Source organism: Phocoena phocoena, chromosome 4, assembly GCF_963924675.1.
Source record: "Phocoena phocoena chromosome 4, mPhoPho1.1, whole genome shotgun sequence".
Classification (NCBI taxonomy): domain Eukaryota; kingdom Metazoa; phylum Chordata; class Mammalia; order Artiodactyla; family Phocoenidae; genus Phocoena; species Phocoena phocoena.
In genome coordinates, this window is record NC_089222.1 from 12,163,415 (window position 1) to 12,179,377 (window position 15,963).

Consider the following 15,963-nt stretch of genomic DNA (forward strand, 5'->3'; position numbering starts at 1 on the left):
CGTTTGTTAGTGTGTATATGTCCATGACTCTCTCTCGCCCTGTCAAAACTCACCCCTCCCCCTCCCCATACCCTCAAGTCCGTTCTCCAGTAGGTCTGCGTCTTTATTCCTATCTTACCCCTAGGTTCTTCATGACATTTTTTTCCCTTAAATTCCATATATATGTGTTAGCATACGGTATTTGTCTTTTTCTTTCTGACTTACTTCACTCTGTATGACAGACTCTAGGTCTATCCATCTCATTACAAATAGCTCCATTTCATTTCTTTTTAAGGCTGAGTAATATTCCATTGTGTATATGTGCCACATCTTCTTTATCCATTCATCCGATGATGGGCGCTTAGGTTGTTTCCATGTCCTGGCTATTGTAAATAGAGCTGCAATGAACATTTTGGTACATGACTCTTTTTGAATTTTGGTTTTCTCAGGGTATATGCCCAGTAGTGGGATTGCTGGGTCCTATGGTAGTTCTATATGTAGTTTTTTAAGGAACCTCCATACTGTTCTCCACAGTGGCTGAACCAATTCACATTCCCACCAGCAGTGCAAGAGTGTCCCCTTTTCTCCACACCCTCTCCAGCATTTATTGTTTCTAGATTTTTTGATGATGGCCATTCTGACTGGTGTGAGATGATATCTCATTGTAGTTTTGATTTGCATTTCTCTAATGATTAATGATGTTGAGCATTCTTTCATGTGTTTGTTGGCATTCTGTATATCTTCTTTGCAGAAATGTCTATTTAGGTCTTCTGCCCATTTTTGGATGGGGTTGTTTGTTTTTTTGTTATTGAGCTGCATGAGCTGCTTGTAAATTTTGGAGATTAATCCTTTGTCAGTTGCTTCATTTGCAAATGTTTTCTCCCATTCTGAGGGTTGTCTTTTGGTCTTGGTTATGGTTTCCTTTGCTGTGCAAAAGCTTTGACGTTTCATTAGGTCCCATTTGTTTATTTTTGTTTTTATTTCCATTACTCTAGGAGGTGGGTCAGAAAGGATCTTGCTGTGATTTATGTCATAGAGTGTTCTTCCTATGTTTTCTTCTAAGAGTTTGATAGTTTCTGGCCTTACATTTAGGTCTTTAATCCATTTTGAACTTATTTTTGTGTATGGTGTTAGGGAGTGATCTAATCTCATACTTTTAAATGTACCTGTCCAGTTTTCCCAGCACCATTTATTGAAGAGGCTGTCCTTTCTCCACTGTACATTCCTGCCTCCTTTATCAAAGATAAGGTGTCCATATGTGCGTGGGTTTATCTCTGGGCTTTCTATCCTGTTCCACTGATCTATCTTTCTGTTTTTGTGCCAGTACCATACTGTCTTGATTACTGTTGCTTTGTAATATAGTCTGAAGTCAGGGAGCCTTATTCCTCCAGCTCCTTTTTTCGTTCTCAAGATTGCTTTGGCTATTCGGGGTCTTTTGTGTTTCCATACAAATTGCGAAATTTTTTGTTCTAGTTCTGTGAAAAATGCCAGTGGTAGTTTGATAGGGATTGCATTGAATCTGTAGATTGCTTTGGGTAGTAGAGTCATTTTCACAATGTTGATTCTTCCCATCCAAGAACATGGTATATCTCTCCATCTATTTGTATCATCTTTAATTTCTTTCATCAGTGTCTTATAATTTTCTGCATACAGGTCTTTCGTATCCTTAGGTAGGTTTATTCCTAGATATTTTATTCTTTTTGTTGCAATGGTAAATGGGAGTGTTTTCTTGATTTCACTTTCAGATTTTTCATCATTAGTATATAGGAATGCCAGAGATTTCTGTGCATTAATTTTGTATCCTGCTACTTTACCAAATTCATTGATTAGCTCTAGTAGTTTTCTGGTAGCATCTTTAGGATTCTCTATGTATAGTATCACGTCATCTGCAAACAGTGACAGCTTTACTTCTTCTTTTCCGATTTGGATTCCTTTTATTTCCTTTTCTTCTCTGATTGCTGTGGCTAAAACTTCCAAAACTATGTTGAATAAGAGTGGTGAGAGTGGGCAACCTTGTCTTGTTCCTGATCTTAGTGGAAATGCTTTCAGTTTTTCACCATTGAGGATGATGTTTGCTGTGGGCTTGTCATATATGGCTTTTATTATGTTTAGGAAAGTTCCCTCTATGCCTACTTTCTGGAGGGTTTTTATCATAAATGGGTGTTGAATTTTGTCGAAAGCTTTCTCTGCATCTATTGAGATGATCATATGGTTTTTCTCCTTCAGTTTGTTAATATGGTTTATCACATTGATAGATTTGCGTATATTGAAGAATCCTTGCATTCCTGGAATAAACCCCACTTGATCATGGTGTATGATCCTTTTAATGTGCTGTTGGATTCTGTTTGCTAGTATTTTGTTGAGGATTTTTGCATCTATGTTCATCAGTGATATTGGCCTGTAGTTTTCTTTCTTTGTGACATCCTTGTCTGGTTTTGGTATCAAGGTGATGGTGGCCTCGTAGAATGAGTTTGGGAGTGTTCCTCCCTCTGCTATACTTTGGAAGAGTTTGAGGAGGAAAGGTGTTAGCTCTTCTTTAAATGTTTGATAGAATTCGTCTGTGAAGCCACCTGGTCCTTGGCTTTTGTTTGTCGGAAGATTTTTAATCACAGTTTCAATTTCAGTGCTTGTGATTGGTCTGTTCATATGTTCTATTTCTTCCTGATTCAGTCTTGGCAGGTTGTGCATTTCTAAGAATTTGTCCATTTCTTCCAGATTGTCCATTTTATTGGCATAGAGTTGCTTGTAGTAATCTCTCATGATCTTTTGTATTTGTGCAGTGTCAGTTGTTACTTCACCTTTTTCATTTCTAATTCTGTTGATTTGAGTCTTCTCCCTTTTTTTCTTGATGAGTCTGGCTAATGGTTTATCAATTTTGTTTATCTTCTCAAAGAACCAGCTTTTAATTTTATTGATCTTTGCTATTGTTTCCTTCATTTCTTTTTCATTTATTTCTGATCTGATTTTTATGATTTCTTTCCTTCTGCTAACTTTGTGGGGTTTTTATTCTTTCTCTAATTGCTTTAGGTGCAAGGTTAGGTTGTTTATTTGAGATGTTTCCTGTTTCTTAAGGTAGGATTGTACTGCTATAAACTTCTCTTTTAGAACTGCTTTTGCTGCATCCCATAAGTTTTGGATCATCGTGGCTCCATTGTCATTTGTTTCTAGGTATTTTTTTAATTTCCTCTTTGATTTCTTCAGTGGTCACTTCGTTATTAGTAGTGTATTGTTTAGCTTCCATGTGTTTGTATTTTTTACAGATCTTTTCCTGTAATTGATATCTAGTCTCATACCGTTGTGGTCGGAAAAGATACTTGATACCATTTCAGTTTTCTTAAATTTACCAAGGCTTGATTTGTGACCCAAGATATGATCTATCCTGGAGAATGTTCCATGAGCACTTGTGAAAAATGTGTATTCTGTTGTTTTTGGATGGAATGTCCTATAAATATCAATTAAGTCCATCATGTTTAATGTATCACTTAAAGCTTGTGTTTCCTTATTTATTTTCATTTTGGATGATCTGTCCATTGGTGAAAGTGGGGTGTTAAAGTCCCCTGTTATGTGTTACTGTCGATTTCCCCTTTATGGCTGTTAGTATTTGCCTTATGTATTGAGGTGCTCCTATGTTGGGTGGGTACATAAATATTTACAATTGTTATATCTTCTTCTTGGATCTATCCCTTGATCATTATGTAGTGTCCTTCTTTGTCTCTTCTAATAGTCTTTATTTTAAAGTCTATTTTGTCTGATATGAGAATTGCTACTCCAGCTTTCTTTTGGTTTCCATTTGCATGGAATATCTTTTTCCATCCCCTTACTTTCAGGCTGTATGTGTCTCTAGGTCTGAAGTGGATCTCTTGTAGACAGCATATATATATGGGTCTCGGTTTTGTATCCATTCAGCCAATCTGTGTCTTTTGGTGGGAGCATTTAGTCCATTTACATTTAAGATAATTATCGATATGTATGTTCCTATTCCCATTTTCTTAATTGTTTTGGGTTCATTATTGTAGGTCTTTTCCTTCTCTTGTGTTTCTTGCCTAGAGAAGTTCCTTTAGCATTTGTTGTAAAGCTGCTTTGGTGGTGCTGAACTCTCTCAGCTTTTGCTTGTCTGTAAAGGTTTTAATTGCTCCATCAAATCTGAATGAGATTCTTGCTGGGTAGAGTAATCTTGGTTGCAGGTTTTTCTCCTTCATCACTTTAAATATGTCCTGCCAGTCCCTTCTGGCTTGCAGAGTTTCTGCTGAAAGATCAGCTGTTAACCTTATGGGGATTCCCTTGTGTGTTATTTGTTGTTTTTCCCTTGCTCCTTTTAATATGTTTTTTTTGTATTTAATTTTTGACAGTCTGATTAATATGTGTCTTGGTGTATTTCTTTTTGGATTTATGCTGTATGGGACTGTCTGTGCTTCCTGGACTTGCTTAACTATTTCCTTTCCCATATTAGGGAAGTTTTCAACTATAATCTCTTCAAATGTTTTCTCAGTCCCTTTCTTTTTCTCTTCTTCTTCTGGATCCCCTATAATTCGAATGTTGGTGTGTTTAATGTTGTCCCAGAGGTCTCTGAGACTGTCCTCAGTTCTTTTCATTCTTTTTTCTTTATTCTGCTCTGCAGTAGTTATTTCCACTATTTTATCTTCCAGGTCACTTATCCGTTCTTCTGCCTCAGTTATTCTGCTATTGATCCCATCTAGAGTATTTTTAATTTCATTTATTGTGTTGTTCATCGTTGTTTGTTTCATCTTTAGTTCTTGTAGGTCCTTGTTAAATGTTTCTTGCATTTTGTCTCTTCTGTTTCCAAGATTTTGGATCATCTTTACTATCATTATTCTGAATTCTTTTTCAGGTAGACTGCCTATTTCCTCTTCATTTGTTAGGTCTGGTGGGTTTTTATCTTGCTCCTTCATCTGCTGTGTGTTTTTCTGTATTCTCATTTTGCTTATCTTACTGTGTTTGGGGTCTCCTTTTTGCAGGCTGCAGGTTTGTAGTTCCCCTTGTTTTTGGTGTCTGTCCCCAGTGGCTAAGGTTGGTTCAGTGGGTTGTGTAGGCTTCCTGGTGGAGGGGACTAGTGCCTGTGTTCTGGTGGATGAGGCTGGATCTTGTCTTTCTGGTGGGCAGGTCCACCTCTGGTGGTGTGTTTCGGGGTGTCTGTGGACTTATGATTTTAGGCAGCCTCTCTGCTAATGGGTGGGGTTGTGTTCCTGTCTTGCTAGTTGTTTGGCATAGGGTGTCCAGCACTGTAGCTTGCTGGTTGTTGAGTGAAGCTGGGTGCTGGTGTTGAGATGGAGATCTCTGGGAGATTTTTGCCATTTGATATTATGTGGAGCTGGGAAGTCTCTTGTGGACCAGTGTCCTGAGGTTGGCTCTCCCACCTCAGAGGCACAGCACTGACCCCTGGCTGCAGCACCAAGAGCCTTTCATCCACATGGCTCAGAATAAAAGGGAGAAAAATAGAAAGAAAGAATTAGAAGAAAAAGAAAAGGAAGGAAGGAAGGAAGAAAAGTAAAAGAAAGAAGGAAAGAAAGAAAGGGAGGAAGGAAGGAGGGATGGAAGGAAAAAAAGAAAGAAAGAAGATAAAGTAATACGAAGTACGATAAAATATAATAAAGTTATTAAATTAAAAATTATTATTAAGAAAAAAATTTAAACAAAAACGGACGGATAGAACTCTAGGACAAATGGTGGAAGCAAAGCTATACAGACAAAATCTCACACAGAAGCATACACTCACAAAAAGAGGAAAAGGGGAAAAAATCATAAATCTTGCTCTCAAAGTCACATCCTCAATTTGGGATGATTCGTTGTCTATTCATGTATTCCACAGATGCAGGGTACATCAAGTTGATTGCAGAGCGTTAATCCTCTGCTTCTGAGGCTGCTGGGAGAGATTTCCCTCTCTTCTTTGTTCGCACAGCTTCCGGTGTTCAACTTTGGATGTGGCCCAGCCTTTGCATGTAGTTCACCGGAGGGCGTCTGTTCTTCGCTCAGACAGGACGGGGTTAAAGGAGCAGCTGCTTCGGGGACTCTGGCTCACTCAGGCCAGGGGTGCGGGAGGGGCATGGCGTGCGGGGCGGCCAGCTGCGGCAGAGGCTGGCATGAAGTTGCACCAGCCTGAGGTGCTGTTCGTTCTCCCAGGGAAGTTGTCCCTGGATCCTGGGACCCTGGCAGTGGCGGGCTGCACAGGCTCCCCGGAAGCGGGGTGTGGATAGTGACTTGTGCTCGCACACAGGCTTCTTGGTGGCGGCAGCAGCAGCCTTAGCGTCTCATGCCCATCTCTGGGGTCCGCGTTGTTAACCGCCCGTCTCTGGAGCTCCTTTAAGCAGCGCTCTTAATCCCCTCTCTTCGCGCACCAGGAAACAAAGAGGGAAGAAAGTCTCTTGCCTCTTCGGCAGGTCCAGACTCCCTCCCGGCTAGCCGTGGCGCACTTAGCCCCCTTCAGGCTGTGTTCACGCCACCAACCCCAGTCCTCTTCCTGCGCTCTGACCGAAGCCCGAGCCTCAGCTCCCAGCCCCGCCTGCCCCGGCGGTGAGCAGACAAGCCTCTCGAGCTGGTGAGTGCTGGTCAGCACCGATCCTCTGTGCGAGAATCTCGCCACTTTGCCCTCCGAACCCCTGTTGCTGCGCTCTCCTCCGTGGCTCCGAAGCTTTCCCCCTCCGCCCGCGAAGGGGCTTCCTAGTGTGTGGAAACTTTTCCTCCTTCACAGCTCCCTCCCACTGGTGCAGGTCCCGTCCCTATCCTTTTGTCTCTGTTTATTCTTTTTTCTTTTGTCCTACCCAGATACGTGGGGAGTTTCTTGCCTTTTGGGAGGTCTGAGGTCTTCTACCAGCGTTCAGTAGGTGTTCTATAGGAGTTGTTCCACGTGTAGATGTATTTCTGGTGCATCTGTGGGGAGGAAGGTGATCTCTGCGTCTTACTCTTCCGCCATCTTCCCCTCGTCCCCAAAATGAATGGTTTTTATAAAGCAGTATAGCTCTGGTTTTTCATAACCTTGCTTATCATGAACAGTGCCTCATTGATTTTGTCACTTACCGTTTTTTTTTCCCCACTCTTGAAGTGTTTATTCTGTAATCAGTTACTGTAGAGGACAGAACCCCAATTGTATATAGGTTGAAAGCAAGAAATATACAGTTTCTCACAATATATCCAGTTGTCAACCCAGATAACTGTCACACCTTTTCCCACCCCACCGTGTACTTTAAATTTTGGTCAGATAAACAGAATACCCCAAATACTTCTTTCCTTTGTGATGGTCACATGTATGTTTTGATTAACAAAATAATTTTCGGGAAGAAAAGACTTTACCTAACTCACAATAAAAGATATCACCTAACTCAGGCATTGTTTTTCTTCATATGTGGAATTCCTCTAGAATTTCAGAATTTCTACATCAAACACACATACAAGGCCAGTCTGGTTTATTATTTTAAGTAATTTGAGAAAATAGCTAACATTATTTGTTACAAATAAGTATAAACAAAATAATGTGTAAGGTTTTTTAAGTGAATTTTAGTTTCTGAAGTTAATTCTAGCATTCACTTTTCCTTGGTCAAGGAGGGATTCAGCATTTCTTAGAACAAAAGAATTGTAGCAGTGTGAAATTTTTGAACCGTGGGCAGCACATCCTGGCAGTACCACTTCCCGTGATGTGACCTTGGTCGAATCATTAATATTCTTTGTGCATCAGTTCCCCTACCTGAAATAGGAGTGGTGCTAAGATTACACCACACCCATCACTCCAGGCCTTTTTAAAAGTATGGGCATTGAGGTTTCTGTATATTTGTGCTTTATGATATATACATACTAAAAAATTAGTTCATAATTTCAAACAGCTGTTTTACTGCCACAGGCTTCAGTTAAACTTAACGCTTGAGTGTAATAGTTCTACAGAGTAAAGTTGCAAGAGGATATTCAAAATAAAACTAACAATTACATGGTACAGATATAACAAGAATTTTAAATCTCTTGTGTGTTTATTTCAGAGCAAAGATGGAAAAACCCCACTGCATATGACTGCCCTCCATGGTAGATTCTCCAGATCACAAACCATTATCCAGAGTGGTAAAAAGTATTTCTGTTTGTTTTTTTTCTTAAGTGTAGTAAAAGCATCCACGTAATGGTATTGAGGAATTGTCATAGCAGTATACACATTTTTGACACTTGATATCAGAGCTCATGAAAATCAGATAATGAAGAATTTTAAATGCCATGTACATGTATTTTTTGTAATTACGTTTTTCATTTATTTTTGTATTGTTTCCCTTAGATTATAAATATAATTTCTCTAGCAGTTAGTGTTGGCTTTTTTAAAACATGCTAGATAGAAAACTCTGCCTTTCTACTGCAAACTGTATTATATATTAAGAAAACTTTGTTTCATTTCTCTTTTCCCTTCTGACTATCTTGAACTGTTTTTAGCGTTTTCATTTATTTTCTGAACTTGTATTCTTTTGCATTTGAATTAGTACTAGGCAGGCTAAACTTTTAAATGAAAAGAACCTTTGGGTACATTAAAGTAGTATTTTCACAAGCCATGTTCCAAGGAACTGTTTATTAGTAGTCCTCAAGACAATAGCTGTTCTGATTTTGCAGGGAAAGGGTAGGAATAAGCTCATGATCAAATAATTCATAAAATATTGCATGCTGTCTTCTTGATGACACAGAGTGTGCACATTAAAGCTTTGGAAAAGTCTCACTCTAAAGAAATGTGTTTAATTTTGTTTAAATACAGTGGTTTCCAAACTTATTGGATGCCCAGAACCCTTTTGTAATTTTTAAATCTGTTAAAATCTTATGCTTGTTCACAAAATTGCTTTAAGTGTGAAATCTAACCCCAGTGCCTGGCCCAGTAAATGTGCTGTGGATGAAATCTATGGTTAAATTGCTATACCCATTAGTTTGTGCTTGAATTGTATTTTATATCACTTTCCATGTAATAGATTTGACTTGATCGTTATATTAGTCCAGTGTCTGATAGTATGTCCTTTATTGCAGGAGCAGTAATCGACTGTGAGGACAAGAATGGCAACACCCCTTTGCACATAGCAGCGAGGTACGGCCATGAGCTGCTAATCAACACTCTAATTACAAGTGGTGCTGACACTGCAAAGTAAGTACTTCCCAAGGTAGTGTTGATGCCTTGTCAGGGAAACATGTGGATTTTGTCCTCAATGTAGTACTAATTGCTTGAGCTTTATCCTCTTTTTATTGACGATGTAATAGAATAGAATGTTTAATGTGATTTCATTGGTAAACCAGCATAGGATATTTTTATATTTTTTTACCCCAGTTCTTTCTAGATTATGAGTAACATACTAAAGTTTCCATGTAAGATTTTGTTTGAAAGATGGATTCTCTTGCATGCTCTGCAGAAAGAAACACCCTACTTTTAAATTGATGTTTATCATTCTTATGTATGTTTTTAAATTTTTATTACCTTTTTTATATGTTTATTAACATGTTTTAAATCTTCTGTTAAACTTTCTGTAAATGGTATGCTACTGTACACTTCTTTTACACTTTACACTTTTTTTTTTTTTTTTACATGAAGTTGTTGGTTTAGCCATGTAGATATAAATTTGGGCTTTTTTTCCTCATCTCTATACGTAACTAGTTCATTCATTTTATAAAATTTAATTCTTGTGTAAAGATTTCACAATTTTTATTCTCATTTACAAACACAAGTTGCTTCTAAGTTTTTACTATGACAAAATTTACTGCAGTGAACATTCTTAAACATTTTGCCTTGTGGTAATGATTCTCAACATCGGGGCAGGGGGAATGGGTTTTGCTCCTGAGGCAAATGTCTAGAGACATTTTTGGTTGTCATGATTTGGGGAGGAGAGTGTTACTGTCATCCAGTGTAGGTAGAACCTGGGGGCACTGATGACATCCTACAGGCACAGGATAACCCAGCCCCCCAGCCCCCAACCCTCCAGAAAATCCATAGTGACGGTAGTGCTGAGGTTGAAAAGTCCTGCTCTAAGAGGAAAGTTGCTTTATAAGTTAAGTATTGAATAGTTTCTTTTTAATTTATTTAAGTGATTGCATTGTGATGAAGACACTGTCCTGTTCACTTTAGGCGTGGCATACATGGAATGTTCCCCCTCCATTTGGCAGCCTTAAGTGGTTTTTCAGATTGCTGTAGGAAACTTCTTTCTTCTGGTAAGTGGAACCTTTACAAACAGATTATCCCCTTTTACCTCCCCAAACCACCCCCCGCCGTCTCCCATTTTAATACAGTCTCTTTATCCTGCTTTTCCAGAATCACATATAGATATGTCCATGTGTGGATCATTTATTAACCCCTCTTAGAAGATGTTGGACCCTTTAATTTTAAGATTTGATTTTCTCTTCAGTTCTGGGAAAGGTTTTATTTTTCCAGTGATTTCCTCCTCTCTCTCTTAGTTGGGGAATGGGGTGTGGAATATTTCTAGAGCAGTCCCTTTGTGTCTAGAAGTAAAATATCTTCATTTGCATGCTTCCTTTTTAAGAGCCAGTGGCCAGTTTACAATATCTTGTAGGTTTGTGAAATTATTTATGCCATATCTAATTACTGTCTTAAAATACCACATAATCAGTTTGAAGCAAAACAGGATCAATAGCTTTCTATAACTACTACTACAAAATTATCCTTATTAAATGCATAGAATTACTAAATATATAAGATTTAACTTTTAATGATATTCTATTTCTTAGCATGTTAGGAAAGTTGAACAGATTTTGTATATTAATACTCTTGATTGCTAAAAGAATTATGGGAAAGTTTCAGTGAAAATTAACATATTGTGAGACAGACAGTGAGTTTTTCTTAATGGTATCTTTTAAGTGAGGTAATTGTGTTTTGAATGTTTTAAGTGTATGTGTGTCCACAAGTAATCACATACCCATTTATCTATGAAGGAGAATTCTAAAAACCTCTTCTCAGTGTTAGTATTAATGTGCAAGTATCAAAGCACCTATGGGTTTAAAAAAAAAGTTTTATTAAGAAATAATTCATGTATCATACAATTCACCTGTTTAAAATTTACAATACAGTGTTTTTTTTTAAAGTATATTCACAGAGGTATGTGACCATGACTACAATGGGGTTTAGAACATTTTCATTCCCCCCCACCAAAAAAACCCCCCTCATTTTCAGTCAGTTCCCCATTTCCTCCCTCCCCCCAGCCCTTAGCAGTCATTAATCTACTTTCCATCTCTATAAATTAACCTATTCTGGACAGTTCATAGAAATGAACTGTCCAAGGTGTGGTTTTGTGACTGATTTTTTTTGCTTAGAAATGTTCTGAAAGTCATCCAGTGTTATAAACATGTATCAGTACTTTATTTCTTTTTATTGCTGAATAATATTCCACTGTATCTTATGACTTTTAAACAAGTACTCTAGCATTTGTTCTAAAACCCCCAATCCTTTAGTGGTAATTTTTTTTTAAATACTGTACATTATTAATCTATTTTCAATTAATTTTTACCTACTTGTAATTCATAGTTTTGTTTAAGATTGGGGGTATGTGATTTTTTTTTACATTTTTTTAATGTAATACTCGATAGTATAAAGTAACATACCTATACTATTACATAAGATGTATTCATTCTTGTAGGATTTGATATAGATACCCCAGATGATTTTGGCAGGACCTGTCTACATGCAGCTGCAGCTGGAGGGTATGTTAACAAAATTTTTACTTTTTTTAAGAAGAAGATAGTTGATCGTGGCAGTTTTTTTTTTGTTTCATAAAATATAAATCACAATGTTCACTCTGCCCTCATTTGAAAACATGCTTTTATATTTATTTAAACCTACCGATTTCATTATAATTACAATTTCATTACAATTACATCTTCTCAATGTATTTTTCCTGGGTAGGAATTTGGAGTGCCTAAACCTTCTGCTGAACACTGGTGCAGACTTCAACAAAAAGGATAAATTTGGAAGGTAGGGTGTGATACAGTTCCTCTATAAAGCCTACATAATGTTATTTACTTAATGACTTTCTTGACCTCCTAATGTGGCTTCTGAGAGTTAACTGAATAAATCTATGACTTTTGCATTGTGATCATGATTCGTTGAGAGGCCCCAATAAGTAGATAACTTCTGAATATTCATTCTCACCCACAGCCTTCTTCCAGCTGGGCCCCTGCCATAGCCCCCGGCTACCAGCCACAGCTTTACTTTATAAGCACTTCTATACCTCTTGTGATGTCATTCCTCTTCCTCCTTCCATAATCATAGCCATGAAAATATAAAACCGCATGGTACCTATGCTCCCTCAAAAAACCCACAAGAGCTGGAGCTCAGCGGTAGTTCTCCATTCCTTCAAGTCATTCTTTTGTTAGAGACTCTGCTGCCTATATTTGGTTCCAGAGCACTAGAAAGAGGGAGGAAACAGATTACAAATCGATGTGTAATTTTTCTTTCTCCTCTTCTCTGACTCTCCGCACACACCGTGAGCGTGACCCACAGGAAAGCACCTGTGAATGCAGAGTCCCTTTGTAGTCACCCAGCCAATCTGCAGTCTCACTGTTCAGCCCCAGGCCTCATTGCTACTTGCATCTGTGATTGCAGTACTTAAAGCCACCATGATCTACTAAGTTACTTAGAGTAGGAATTGACCCAGAGTCTGTTAGAACCACATAGGAAAGGACAGAAGGCAATTTGAAAAATAGAGGTGAGCATGCTGTAGTGTGTACAGAAATCTAAATAAAATGTACACGTGAGACTTACAATGTTATAATCTAGTGTTACCTCAATTTTAAAAAAAATAGAGGTGGCAATATGAGCAAAATTGTGTGTCAGGAGTTTGAGAATTTTATCAGAGTATGTGACAAGAGAGGGTGTGAGTGAATCTGTGTCAGTGCATGGGATTGGGCCAGTGCACAGTAGAATTACGTGTGGTAGGGAATCAGAAGTGCATATAAGAAAAGAAAAGGAAAAATGACTGTCTGACCCCATAATTATTTTGAGGAACAGACTGTTCTTATAAGCCTGCTAATTGAAGGAACTAATGACCCACAAAATCAAAAATCACTTTGTTTGACTTTGGAGTGCAATTTATAGCTAATTTATTTTTATAAGTGTACTTTAATCCAGCATATATTAGTTAATTTGTAGCACTTGACGCACTCTGTACTACAATTAGGGCACATTCTGAGTTTAGAAGCTTGAAAGTAATTCAGGGTTAATTGCATTTTCAAAAATACTATTACTATATTATACTATTATCCAATAAAGTAAAATAATGCTTTACTGTCATTTCACCAGGTAAATATTTTAGAAAAAATTATACCATGAAGACTCTGAACTAAATTTACCATCACTTTTCTGTTTTCTTCTTCTGTTTTGTTTTTTTTTTTAATGAAAGGTCATGGATCATCATAGCTTTGTAATCTAAAGACAGAAACTCCTAAATTTAGTAATATTCTTTTTCATTTCAGTAACTGAGAAGAAGTAAGCTACAAATATTCCATCTCTAGAAATTAACAGTACTCTATAAACTCTTCAAAATGATGAACAGCCTTCAAAACTATGCATTTTCTGCTTGAGGAATCTGATATTACTGTGCAGCTCTACCATATAGTTGATATAACAGCATTCTTTTTAATGCTTCTGTATTTTTCTTACTCTTTATTCCTCTACTGAAGCAGGAACAGAAGCTGCTACCTATGAAACATCTCTATTAGTATAGGGGAAGCTTTGTTAAATGAAAGTTTTCTCAGATTGCTGATGGCATTAGGGAGGGAAAAAAAAATAAGTTTTCGAGTTTTGGAGCAGAATATCTGTAATTCACTCAAAAGACTGGAATTGTTACTGTCTGGGGACCATGAAATGATTTAATTGTGTTCCTATCTTATTTTGTATTCTTAGAGCCTCTTTGCCATCTTAGTTTCTCCTCCAAGCTTTCTGTCTGGCCCTCCAAAAGACTTAGGTATATGGCAGAAATCAATCTCAGGCTTTCTATAAATATTTGTAACTGGGTGGATCAACTGTGCTCTTGTTTACTGGTTTGTGTCCCTGACTTTTTTTTTTTTTAACTTGGGCAAAAAGATCTCCACTGCACTATGCTGCTGCCAACTGCAACTACCAGTGCCTGTTTGCTCTTGTGGGCTCAGGAGCAAGTGTGAATGACCTTGACGAAAGAGGATGCACACCCTTGCACTATGCAGCTACGTCAGACACAGATGGCAAGTAAGTATCATGTGGTGAGAATGAAGGATTGTTTCTATCTGGCAGTTTTTATAGCAAATTTGTATTTCCTTTTTTGTACTTTTTATTATTGATTATCTTTCCCTGATGCTCTAGTAGGGAAAGTAAGTTGTTTTCATAATTATTCCTAGTCATAGTTATTACCCACCTACTTCTACTCAGCAGCCTGCGTTATGAACTAATCGGGTAGAAGAAAGATCAAGGTCCCTTTTCGTCCTCCCTTCCAAAAACACATCTTAATATCTATCACCTCCATGTTTTTTCCACCTGGCTTCTTAGAGGCAGCAGTCTTGAGTATATCACAGGGAAAGGGAAAGGCAAGAGGTACACAGACAATGCCATCTGAAGATTGAGCAGAGATTGGAATGCCAGTATTCTTCAGAGGTAGAAAGTTCATATTTCTAAGGGATCCCTGTAAATTGGTATTCAAATAGGGAATAATTGAACTGGCAGAATCTGGCACATAGTTGGTACTAATAGTGCTTAAATAAGTAAATTATATAGATAATGGAGTAGTGAGTAAATGTTGTCCAAGAATGACTTAATAAAATCAAAAGAATGAGAGATTTATAAATTCTTTCATAATTAATATTCACCCAAAGTTGATCAGATGCATTTATAGTACCTTAATGTATATTGCCTTCTTGGAAGAAAATGAACTCATTAGAGACTGAGAAGAAATCTTCAATGTCTGTGGTATTCCCCATGAGTCTGGGTCAGTGAAGGGTAGGAAAAACAAATAATGGTTTCTGGGGAAAGATTTTATAAAATATACTTCAAGGAAGTTGCATTTAACACAGAACTATTTCCTTGGTTTTTAATGTTTACTTTTTTACCTTCAAAATAAAAAGCATAATTTGATGGTATTACTCACAAATATTAATTTATTATAAATTCTGTAACTAATTTCAAATCCATTTCTATAAGTAACACTTTGTTATGTTGGATTTGTGTCTAAAATCCTAATCTTGAAAGCATTAGTAAAATATACTATCAGCCCTTTGTATCTACTGGTTTTGCATCTACAGATTCAGAGGGTCAACTGTATTCATTGTAGGGTTGTGTTCATTTATTATAAGAGACTTGAGGGTCCAAGTCTACGGTCTTTGGTATCCTCGAGTACTCTTGGAATCAGTCCCCCTTAGATACCGAAGGATGACCATATTTTCTGTTTGGAGGAATATATCACTTTATACCATTTCATATATACCAGAATAGTTAGATACAGATAGGTTTTGGGAGAAGCTAAATTATTTGAAGTATGTTTTTGGATAGTAGAGCTTTAAAGAAAATCTCTGATAGAGACTTTGTAAATCAGAAAATATTTTGGTAAACTTGGGTAAGTAGATTATCCTCTGATTTATAAATTTTGTAATTTCAGGATTTGATTTATAGATTTTCCTAAAATAGATTATACCCCAAATGACTGTCACCATCAGAAGTCCTTTACCACTATTCCCACAAACTGTTTATTGGGTACTGCCCAGCATGATCTAAGTAAACTCCACTGAGTTCATGTACACACAGACAGAGATTACCCCATGGTCCTCCTGCCCTTATACAATTACATTAATCCTGAATTCTTATGCAGGAACAAAAGAATAACAATGTTCAACCTATACTGTTTGAGATTTGTGGTTTTATTTTAAGCCTGTCTACTTTTTCTTTAGAAGTATACTTAGTACTAAAGTGAATTAAATTGTTAGTTTTCTCACCTAATATAAACTGTTTTGAGCAATAGTCTAGAGCAGGGGTCCCTAAACCCTGGGCTGTGAACT

General features: G+C 37.4%; 1 protein-coding gene across 2 annotated transcripts in view; it reads left to right on the forward strand.

Annotated features, from left to right (window-relative positions):
- The window catches only part of ANKRD28 (ankyrin repeat domain 28), a 111,104-nt gene that overhangs the window by 65,467 nt on the left and 29,674 nt on the right, over window positions 1-15,963 (forward strand). For both annotated transcript variants that reach the window (XM_065876434.1, XM_065876436.1), the window contains exons 9-14: window positions 7,962-8,040; window positions 8,974-9,088; window positions 10,061-10,143; window positions 11,583-11,646; window positions 11,849-11,917; window positions 14,027-14,167. In XM_065876434.1, the coding sequence (XP_065732506.1) occupies window positions 7,962-8,040; window positions 8,974-9,088; window positions 10,061-10,143; window positions 11,583-11,646; window positions 11,849-11,917; window positions 14,027-14,167 (551 nt within the window). The remainder of the gene's footprint in view (window positions 1-7,961; window positions 8,041-8,973; window positions 9,089-10,060; window positions 10,144-11,582; window positions 11,647-11,848; window positions 11,918-14,026; window positions 14,168-15,963) is intronic.